This window comes from Podarcis raffonei, chromosome 14, assembly GCF_027172205.1.
Source record: "Podarcis raffonei isolate rPodRaf1 chromosome 14, rPodRaf1.pri, whole genome shotgun sequence".
Taxonomy (NCBI): Eukaryota; Metazoa; Chordata; class Lepidosauria; order Squamata; family Lacertidae; genus Podarcis; species Podarcis raffonei.
In genome coordinates, this window is record NC_070615.1 from 28,400,783 (window position 1) to 28,411,882 (window position 11,100).

At 49.0% G+C, this 11,100-nt stretch overlaps 1 protein-coding gene across 1 annotated transcript; it reads right to left on the bottom strand.

Annotated features, from left to right (window-relative positions):
* Window positions 1–388: 388 nt before the first annotated feature.
* On the bottom strand, window positions 389–6,405 carry KDM8 (lysine demethylase 8). Its single transcript, XM_053364815.1, has 7 exons — window positions 5,254–6,405; window positions 4,636–4,805; window positions 3,809–3,941; window positions 3,372–3,413; window positions 1,678–1,827; window positions 1,072–1,164; window positions 389–798 (listed from the first exon to the last, which is right to left on the bottom strand). The coding sequence occupies exons 1-7, from the start codon at window positions 5,770–5,772 to the stop codon at window positions 634–636; spliced, it is 1,272 nt and encodes a 423-aa protein (XP_053220790.1). The 5' UTR covers window positions 5,773–6,405; the 3' UTR covers window positions 389–633.
* Between the last annotated feature and the right edge of the window lie 4,695 nt (window positions 6,406–11,100).

Here is an 11,100-nt window from a genome sequence, read left to right on the forward strand (position 1 = left end):
CCCAAATTTAAAGAAATCTCAATTCCTGCTTGTAACTTGCATTTGTGGGGTTGGTGAGGGCATGATGAATCTACAGAGAGACTTCCCTCCGCAATGACTAAGGACTTCTTTGCCCATCTTGCACAAGATCTGAGCCCTTCAGACTTTGTAAAGCAGTATTATAGAATCAGAATTGTAGAGTTGGAAAGGATCCCAAGAGTCATCTAGTCCAACCTGCAATGCAAGAAACCCTTTGCCCAACATGTATTGCAGGGGCTCTAGTCATGAGTGCATCAGTTCTATTAGAGCCTCCACCAAGAAAATAGAATCAAAATGGTGAGTTTTCTGTCTCCCTTGACCAAGCAGGTTGTGCTAGACCAGCAAAAGCAATTGAATTCACAACACATAATTTAAATATTAATTTGTATTCTGTTGTCCTTTGAGAAAAGTTTTAAGAGAGCCCTTTTTAATAAAACCCAAAGAGGGACAAGTCACTATTTTAGCCCCTTCAGAAAACTGCATCTTTGATGCCCTTGATCCTCAACCACAGCAGTTGAACTATGTGTCACAGCCCTTGCTGCTTCCTGGCAGCTCCTTCCTTCATCTTGCCTGAAGTCCCTGAGCAGAAGAGTCCTCCCTTGTTCCCGGCAGACGCTACGACCACCAGAAGCTGACGGAGAAACTTGTGTCCAGGGACCGCACATAGTGCCAGTAGCTAACTGGGATGAACAGAACTTCTCCAGGGCTCAAGATGCAATCTTGAAATGCAGCTGCTTTGAAGTTGGGGAATTTCACCAAGTCAGGGTCTTCCACATCCACCTGGAAATGAAAGAGGAAACGCTGTCTTAATATAATTCAGACAGGACTATCAATGGTTGTCTCATTCTTTGCACCAAGAGGATTACAATTTAGGTGACGAGAGAGGGGCAGGATGTGGAGGGAAGCAGGGAAGAGGAAGAGGTGAGTGTTGGGAGCTTGGCTGCAGTTGGGGATGGGAAATAGGATACGGTGCCAATTTTTAGGGTGAACATGATTTGCTTCATGGAATAATTCAGCCCCCATTAAGAGGGACCGACTTTACTGGGTGCCCACCTGGCTGGTGTTGTGAAGGAGGTGGCCTTCATGTGGATAAAGGTTTTCAGATTCCTGAGGAGAATATAGACGGACATATTTCCGCCCCATTACCTGGAGAAAGGAATGTTGAAACATTTTTCAATAATCCAAGCTCAACTTTTCTAACTAGCATTCCTTTGCTTGGTGTCCGGAGTGTGCCCTGACACACAGGATTTCTGCAAATGGGGTCTGATCAGCTTCTTGCCATCATTTGCAGAAAAAGGAGCCCAGACATCCCCGTCCAAAGTTTGCAGGCCAACAACAGGCACCCTCCCCTGCCCCAGTGCCTTTCTAATTTCAGTTCTCAGCACTCCCTCTGCTCTTCTCCTTGACAGCCCATCAGCACCTCAGTCCGGCTGAGACAGGGAGCCCATCGGCATCAGCTTCCCAAGCTGGGCTATCTGGCTGCAGACAGCCTTCCCTGGGCAACTTCTAGAGGGACGCTTCCTCTGGTGACTGTTGTTGCTGCCACCCCTAGAGCAGGAAGCAGCCTCCCTTGAAAGGCAGGAGGATACAGAAGTCCTGCCTCTGACTGGCAACTGCCCTCCTTACCCTCCGCACCGCAAGCTGTCACGGAGGCCCTACCTGGACTAAGAAGTTCTGCTGCGGGTCCTGATGCAGAGGGGAGACAGTCCCTGGTGGACCAAACCAGGCGTTGACAGTGATGTCCTCTTCATCTCCTTCGCCCAGGCAGCAATAGTCAGGGACGCCAATATCCAGCTTCAGCTCTGGGATCTGGCAGAAAATTGGTTAGAAAGGAAAGTGGGGAAAGAGGTTCTCATCGTACACTAGCTTGACATTTATTTAAAGCATTTATAACCTGCCGTCTATTTTGTTTGCGATCTCCGGATGAAAAGTGGCAAATAAATAAAATAATAATAATCCAAAGATGGCTCACGGCAACCATTAAAACAAGACCACAAGATAAGAGATGGTGAGGCAAAGGATGGAAACAGAAAAAGGCGGAGTTTCAGGCATCAACAACTTGGGCAAAGCAAATGCCTGCAGAAAAGGGAAGAGGCTTTGCAAAGTGCCAGGAGGCAGCTATCAAGGAAGGGGCAAGATGGGTCAGAGCACAGAAAAGGCCTGATCCTGCACCTCAGCCAAGGCTCTCTTTACTAGTGTGGGTGGTGAAGGGACAGCATTCATTTTTTAAAAAAAGATATTTATTAAAATTTACAAAATATTACAAAATGAAAAAAGAAAAAAGAAAAATACAAAGTAAAAATAGTTAAAAAACAATTCCATCTTTCCATCACTTATCTTTCATTTGCTTGTTTCCCGGACCTCCTCACACCTCCCTTTTTGTATTCCAATTCAATTTGTTAGTTCAGCAAATCCTTTCCCTCTTTGTTTATCCTAGTCTTTAATCTTAAAATATTGTAACATTAAATTTTTACCTGTTAATAATCCATTTTTTCATATTCCTTATAGCGTTATAGCTAAAAACCACTTAACTTTTTATCCAACATCATTCTAACATTCATTAATTTTACAATATTTCTGTAGATAGTCTTTAAATTTCTTCCAATCTTCTTCCACCGACTCTTCTTCCTGGTCTCGGATTCTGCCGGTCATTTCTGCCAGTTCCATATAGTCCATCACCTTCATCTGCCATTCTTCCAGGGTGGGTAGATCTTGTGTCTTCCAATACTTTGCAATAAGTATTCTTGCTGCTGTCGTGGCATACATAAAGTTCTATCCTTCTTTGGCACCAATTGGCCTACGATGCCCAGGAGGGACAGCATTCAAACCAAACAAGGTCTCCCTATGTTCCAGCATTAATTGTTATGGGGATTCTCTGCTGGGGCCAGGTTGGGGGGGAGCTGCTCTATATAGTCTTGGGTTCCCTCCTCCCCTACTTCCTCAGGACATCAGGAGAACAGCTGGCAACAGGATGTTGGCTGGCATTAAACAACATGAGTTTGATTAGCTAGAAGTGACTCAGTGGGTTTTGGCAGACAGCCCACCTTGAGTCAGGAAGGAGTTTTCCCACCAAGTGGATTGGACACCTACGAGAGGAGAGGTCTACTGTGATGCTCGCAGCCCTTTGCACACGTCTCTGAAACCTGTTTGGCCCACGTGCCTCCTCCCATGGACTGTGGAGGATGCCTGGGGTGGAGTTTCCAGAGAAATGCTTCCCTGAAAGGTGTGGGTGGCACTTTGGATCATTTCCAGATATGAAATTTTGGGGGTGGGAAATTCACTGCATTCTGGTGAACCCGGCATCTGTTTCCTCCCATCAAATAGGAACTAGAAGAACTATCCCTTTGGTTTACCTGGTCAAAGAGCTGGTGCTGAGCAAGGTATCCCTTGTGGTCCTGCAAACAGAAGGGGGGGGGGAACAGAGAGAGAGGAGTGAGTGGAAATCCTCTACATACAGAAAAGGCAACTGAACAGCAGCAAACAATTTGGTGGGGAGTCCAGAGCCCCAGCCCACAAACTCTACCACTCACTGGTCAGCTCCCTGCTCCCCACCCCAAGGAGCTCTGCCAGGCTTGCCCTCCCTTTCCCAGTCTCATTGCAGCCTTCCATGTTACTCAAAAGCTGGCAGGTGCTCACATAAATAAGTTCACTAATATTTTATTTAAGGAGACTCCTGCTTGCTGGGTTCCCAGGGCGGAATACAACAATGGAGTTAACACAAACTCAACCCAGCATAATTTGTCCTGCTCTTCCCAGCCAGGTTTTTTTGTGGGAGGGAGAAGATCCAGACCTCATTCTCAATATACTGTCTGATGAAGTCATCCACGGTCATGAGCGTCTGGGACCACTCCTCATCTGTGTAGCGTGATCCAAGCTCCACAGGGACTGTGCGGCTGCCGGCCACCTGGCGGATGTAGCTCACGCTGCAACAAAGGAAGAAGAATCAATGGCAGGGCTCTCTCTCTGTGTGCCCACCCTGTTTCCAAAGGCCCTGTTCCCTCTTCCTCAGGCAGAGTGGTTTACAGTTCTTTTTGTTCTTTCCTCTCCTACATGGGGGAAGTGCCAGTGGGAACTTGCAACACTTTGTGTATTTTTTGAGTATGTGGCCTGGCTGGCTCAGGGCACCGTCTAGTAACTCACAGATGAAGTTACTTCTGTTACAATCTGCCTGTGATTATACATCTTGGGATATCTGCCATCCCTTGGAGGAGCTTTGACCTGAATAGCAAGCAGGCAGAGGGAAAGGTCAGGCTGGTGTCATTTCCGATCCTTCGCTGTGTTTTCCTGATAGCACGAGTTCTGATCCACTCCTCTGTGAACCCCCTGGAATTTCACTGTCAGGCTTGCCAGGGCAAATATTATGGTAGCCTAAAGCTAAACTGAGCACAGGCAAAAATCAAGCCCTGCGGTTCCAGCAGGCCCAAAACAGGCTTCCTGCCTTTAGCTCAGGGGCAGAGAGAGCATCCTCTTACAGAAGACAAACTGGAGAGGATGCATGTCAGGAGCCCCTCCAGCCCCACACCCAATAATTTGGCAGCAGATGCTGCCTCCATTGGGCAAAACCTTTCCCTGTCCTGGAGGCAGCCACCCACCCTCTACCTGCTCTCTTGCCCTCACCTCCACTTTCTCAGGCAAGGCCAGTGGTCCACAACCCCCTCCAAGACAACTGGCTTTTGAGGGGTTAGGTAACTGTCCCGGAAATGTTCCAGCGATGGGCAGAGAAGCTGTGGGACAGCAGTTTCTGGGGCTATAGCAGGGGCTGCTGGGGTGAAGTCCATCCGGATTTTCTGCAACAAGGAGCAGGTGGTTAGTTCTGCTTCTTGTTTCACTGGCAGGGGGCTCAGTGTGAGTTGGCCCCTCCGCCCCTGCACACACTGTCAAAAGGAGGGCTTAATCTGCTTCAGTCCTTGAGGTGTGCCAAGGGAAAAGGCCATCACTGGCCATGAAATGGGCTCTACTGTGCGGGAGGCGGCAATGCTTCTGAGTACCAATTGCTGGAGACCGCAGAAGGGGGCTGATCTTGAGCTGGGGTGCTGCTTGTGAGGGAGTGGGGGGCTTCCCCTTGGGACACCCGACTGGGGGACCTGGCTGGCCATCCTGCAAGAACAGGAGGCTGCAGTAGACGGGCTCGCCTTTTGCTGGATCCAGCTGCAGCAGGGCTCGCCTTCAAGGAGAGGGGAGCTGTTCTTGCAGACGGGAAGGGGGTGGGCAAGGGTGCCCTTTGCAAGCTGGTACCTTCCTCGGGGGTGCTCCGGCGCCGGCTCTCGCTGCTGGCTCCTCGGATGGCAGGTGCCGCTGGAGGACGGGGACCAGCCTGCCCATGACGTCGTCCAGGACAGGCGCGCCGAGCAGGAGGCTCAGGTCGCATAGGCGCAGCGCCTCCCGACTGGCCCCTCGTGCCCGGCACAGGCTCAGCACGCGGAAGAGGCAGCCCAGCGCCCACGCCCGCCGCCACACGGCGCTCACCGCCTGCCACGGGCCCACGTGCAGCCGCTCCCAAGAGTAGTCGCAGACCTGCTCGCCCAGCTCCAGGCAGGCTCGGCGGGCTCGCTCCGAGCCTAGAGACTCCTCGCCCGCATCGCCCGGGTACACCAAGGCGGCCGCCTCCTCCAGCAGCAGCGCCACGCGGGCCCCCTCCGCCCCCAGCCCCAGAGATCCCAGCCCCAGCCCGGCCCGTGTGCTCGGGAGCAGTGCCCGCACCGCCGCCCAGCAGGCAGCAGCACTTGGTGCCTCCTGCTCCGAAGCAGCAGTCATGGCCGGGCCCGGCGGGAGGGAAGGAGGCAGGGAGGAGAGAACCACTCAGGGGCCACGAGGAGCCCTCTCACTAGAGGTGAGCTGCCCCTGGACAGGGAAGCTCCATGCCACCCGGCGGGCGGAGGAGCTGGGCCGCTGGAGGTAGACTGCCCCTGGACAGGGAGGCTCTACTTGGCTGCGCAGGTGTCTTTCTCACCTCCCGCCACACGCCTGCGCAGAGCAATGCCGGTTCTCTAGACTCTAGAGTACAGAAACAAACACAATCCCGGTTTGGGGTGTGGGACTTCCGGGTTCCACATTTCGCAAGCCGTGATCAAGCGTTTCTAAGTGTTTCTTACAACAGCCCTGCAGTGCTAATCCTACGGCGGCGTCGCAAATCCAGGCACCGCGGGAAACCAAAACGCCTCCAAAGATGAACAAGCAGAAATGTGTACTCTGCACGGGAGTAAGTTTATGGGAGCGTTCTCACGCATCCCGCGCCTGCGCAACGAGAGCGCCCTTTCCCTTTGCTCCGCCCACAGGCGTGCCCGGCCTCATTTCCTCTAAGCTCACGCGCGGCAGGGGCCGCTCGTTTACCGTAGAACTGCAAACGTATAGACTAGCCGTGGGGAGAGCGGCTTCCGGGATCAGGCGTCTTGTCCTCCCCAACCGACAGGAGAGGAGTCCATCCATGTTTGTTTTCTTGGCCGCCTGTTTATTTGTAACATTTAAAACATTCGCCCGGTCTCTGAAATTGCAAACGCAGCCCCTCGGTATTCTCCCCACATTTCGGACCAAGGGAGGGCTGCCGGGGCACGACAGCCTTGCAGTGCAGTCCACCCTTGAGTGCCTGTGCACGCGAAGCAAAGGTGCAGTGCTGCAGCCCTGCGCGAAGCCTCTCCCTGTAGCAAAAAGGCCCCCTCCCCCCGGCAGCGGTTCTGCCCGGGCTCAGCATCGGGCACCCCCCTTCCCCCCAGAGGGTCGAAGGAGTCGACCTCCCGCCCTCGGCTCCTGCCCCGGGCTGCCGCTTCCTCCCCCCGCCCCCGAAGTACAGTAGAGAGACGGACAAATCCCGACCCCCTCCTACTGCCAAGTCTCTCCCCCCACATTCATTTGCAGGCTAGCAGCGTATGTTTAGAATCTTTTTGCTGAAATATGTTTTTTAGCTCCATTTTATTGTATTTTGTTTGTATGTTTTACGTACATCGTCCTGTGCTCATCTGAGGAGGGATGGTGAAAAAATAAAGCAGACCAGGCTTTCCAGGGCGTTGTATTGAGGCGTTATTTCCTTGCTTCTTCGGTGTCAAGTACTGCCTGGGCCAGGGGTCAGCAAACTTTTTCAGCAGGGGGCCGGTCCACTGTCCCTCAGGCCTTCTGGGAGGCTGGACTATTTGGGGGGGGGGATGAACGAATTCCTATGCCCCACAAAAACCCAGAGATGCATTTAAATTCAACTCATGTAAAAACACGCTGATTCCCAGATCGTCCGTGGGCCGGATTTAGAAGGCGACTAGGCCAGATCCGGCCCCTGGTCCTTCGTTTGCCTACCCATGGCCTGGGCAGTGCAGTTTCTACCATACGTGCATTCGTATTCTGCACCCTCAACAGGACTAGCAGCTTGCCTCAACATGGTTCAGATCTCCAAGAACAGCCTCTTTCGACTGGCCTCCACGCTGCTCACTTCAATGAATTTTGATCCAGGAGAGCTGCTTTGGTGCTCAGGTTCTTCTTTTGGGCTTCCCATAGGGGCATGCGGTTGGCCACTGTGAGAACAGGAGGCTGGGCTAGATGGGCCCCCAAAATCTGGGCAGCAATGAAATGCAGGGTCAGGACTGAGGGAGACTGACCAAAAACGATGTTGCATGGACATGCTCCAGGTTTCTCATTGGGAATGGGTTTCCCCTTAACCTACTGTAGCCACCAGTCCATGCTCCTTTGCTTCATCAGACAACACATTAAGATGATGGTGAGGAGATTCAGGAGACCAGCAGCAAAATTCCTGTCCTCTTCTGGCAAGAGCAGGCTTTGAACAGAGTTAATGTAAAAATTGTGATATCTGATTGAATATTAGCTATTAGATATAGATACTGATTTTATTCTGACGGCCCTAATATTAATCACATTTACCCTTTCAGACGGAATGTATTAGGCTTGATCTTTGTGTGCCTCATGCCATCCTCCTATGCTGTGTAAAGCTGTGTTAACATTGCATGCCACTTCCTGCCTTATCTGACCCTGGGTCAGATAATGATGTTTTGCAGAAGAGGTATGTGTTGGCTTCACATCTGGGTGAGAACTTGCATTTCTCCTTGAAGCTATCTGGGGCCCAGAAAGAGGAGATGGGAGAGGAATTTATGACCTTCTCGCTGAAGGTCTGGTTGCCTAGACAACTATCCGATAAGTTGTAAGCTGAGACCCAAATATCCTGGGAACTTTGGGGCACCCCAAGGGAATTGTGGGGGAGTTGATATCGGTATGGAGCCATGTGTTTTTAACATCCCATGACCTGTAACCTTTCTTGCTGTATGTAGAAACATGTTTTGAGGTTTGGTGTCTCTGTGTGCAGTGCTAGATATGCTATATAAGCTGGGTAACAAGCTAGTGGTGTAAAAGTAAATTCTTACTTGTTTAGTCGTTTAGTCGTGTCTGACTCTTTGTGACCCCATGGACCAGAGCACGCCAGGCACTCCTGTCTTCCATTGCCTCCTGCAGTTTGGTCAAACTCATGCTGGTAGCTTCGAGAACACTGTCCAACCATCTCATCCTATGTCATCCCCTTCTCCTTGTGCCCTCCATCTTTCCCAACATCAGGGTCTTTCCCAGGGAGTCTTCTCTTCTCATGATGTGGCCAAAGTATTGGAGCCTCAGCTTCAGGATCTGTCCTTCCAGTGAGCACTCAGGGCTGATTTCCTTAAGAATGGATAGGTTTGGTCTTCTTGCAGTCCATGGGACTCTCAGGAGTCTCCTCCAGCACCATAATTCAAAAGCATCAATTCTTTGGCGATCAGCCTTCTTGATGGTCTAGCTCTCACTTCCATACATCACTACTGGGAAAACCATAGCTTTAACTATACAGACCTTTGTTGGCAAGGTGATGTCTCTGCTTTTTAGGATGCTGTCTAGGTTTGTCATTGCTTTTCTCCCAAGAAGCAGGCAACTTTTAATTTCGTGGCTGCTGTCACCATCTGCAGTGATCATGGAGCCCAAGAAAGTAAAATCTCTCACTGCCTCCATTTCTTCCCCTTCTATTTGCCAGGAGGTGATGGGCCCAGTGGCCATGATCTTCGTTTTTTTGATGTTGAGCTTCAGACCATATTTTGTTTTTGTTTTTTTAAAATGATATTTATTGGGGGGGAAAGTTTTTTTTTTAAATTACACACACACACACAAAAATTAAAAACAAAACAGAAAAAGAAAAAAAAATATAAAACCATCATTCTCAAATTCTCCACTTTCAATACCTTCTTTCTTTGACCTCCTCCTCCTCCCTTTTCTTGTATCCTAATTAATAATAATCGCAGCAAATCCTTTCCTTAATTCATAAAATTCTGTCATTACATTTCCTTAATCTATTTTCATCTTATCATATAAAAAACCTTAAAGTTTAAAACTTAAATCTTATTTTTACCAACTTCTCCTAACCATAACATTCTTATCTAATTCTTTAGACATTTTTACAAGAGCCAAGTAATTTCATTTCAACATTTTTCTAACATTCATGAATTATATAAGACAGTCCTAATGATAAAAGAAAAGAAAAGAACAATCCAATCTTCATCCAGCGTCCCTTCCTCCTGGTCCCGGGTTTTGTCAGTCCTTTTTATCCTATTAATCTAGCACATTAACCTGGTAATCTTATATCCGAGGCCCTCAAGTCTCTTCCATGTCCCTTCTGCAGCTCTTCTTCATATTTTCCTTTCATTCGTGGGAACTCCAGCTTGGTAATGCTTTGGACCCTTTTCAACAGATCAGCCCCTTTTCCATCGACCAGACTGGACTCCATATGGTATTTAAAAACATGTTCCAAATTCCCTCCAAAATTGAAAGCCCCCACAATTCCAGACATCTGACGGCCCATTGCCAGACTCGAAAAGTCCAAATCTCCCTGTATAGGGGGGTCTATCCAGCCCCCCATTTCCAAACCTAACCAAACTTTATCTTTCCAAGTCTGGTTTTTTCCAAGTTCATTTGTCAAATCCAAAAAATTTATGTTCCTGCTGGGCCGCTCTTCTTTCAGTTGTTCTGTCATGGCACACTCCTGTTTTAGTCCCTGAGTGGGCTCCATATAATTTCCCACTACCTGTTCAAAGGTTCTGGCCGCATTAGTCATTAAATCCGTCTTCTGGCTTAACTGATCCAATAGGGCATTTATTTTGCAGAAAGCACCCAACAGTGCTTCTGAAGACATTGTCCTGCAAGGTCACAAATCCTTTCCCAGACCATATTTTGCACTCTCCTCTTTCACCCTCATTAAAAGGTTCTTTAATTCTCCTCACTTTCTGCCATTAAGGTTGTGTCATCTGCATATTTGAGGTTGTTGATATTTCTTCCGGCAATCTTAATTCCGGTTTGGGATTCATCCAGCCCAGCCCAGCCTTTCGCATGATGAATTCTGCATATAAGTTAAATAAGCAAGGAGAGAATATACAGCCTTGTCGTACTCCTTTCCCAATTTTGAATCAGTTGTTCCATATCCAGTTCTAACTGTAGCTTCTTGTCCTACATAGAGATTTCTCAGGAGACAAATGAGGTGATCAGGCACTCCCATTTCTTTAAGAACTTGCCATAGTTTGCTGTGGTCGACACAGTCAAAGGCTTTTGCATTGTCAATGAAGCAGAAGTAGATGTCTTTCTGGAACTCTCTAGATTTCTCCATAATCTATAATCTCTAGCTTTCTCCATAATCCAGCGCATGTTTGCAATTTGGTCTCTGGTTCCTCTGCCTCTTCGAAATCCAGCTTGCACTTCTGGGAGTTCTCGGTCCACATACTGCTTAAGCCTTCCTTGTAGAATTTTAAGCAAAACCTTGCTAGCATGTGAAATGAGTGCTATGAGAAAATGAGAAGCTATGAGCTATGCCGTGCAGGGCCACCCAAGATGGACATGTCATAGTGGAGAGTTTTGACGAAACGTGATCCACCTGGAGCAGGAACCGGCAAGCCACTCCCGTATCCCTGCCAAGAAAACTCCATGGACAAATTCTTACTACAGGGAGGTAATTCTGTAGGAAGGCAAAGAAATGGGTTGGATCAGACACGGGCAAAGAATAGGGGAACTTCTCTAGTCATAAGCTTAAAAGCTTAGTATACTATATATTAATGTGCCTATAATATTTAATAGTGGAACCCT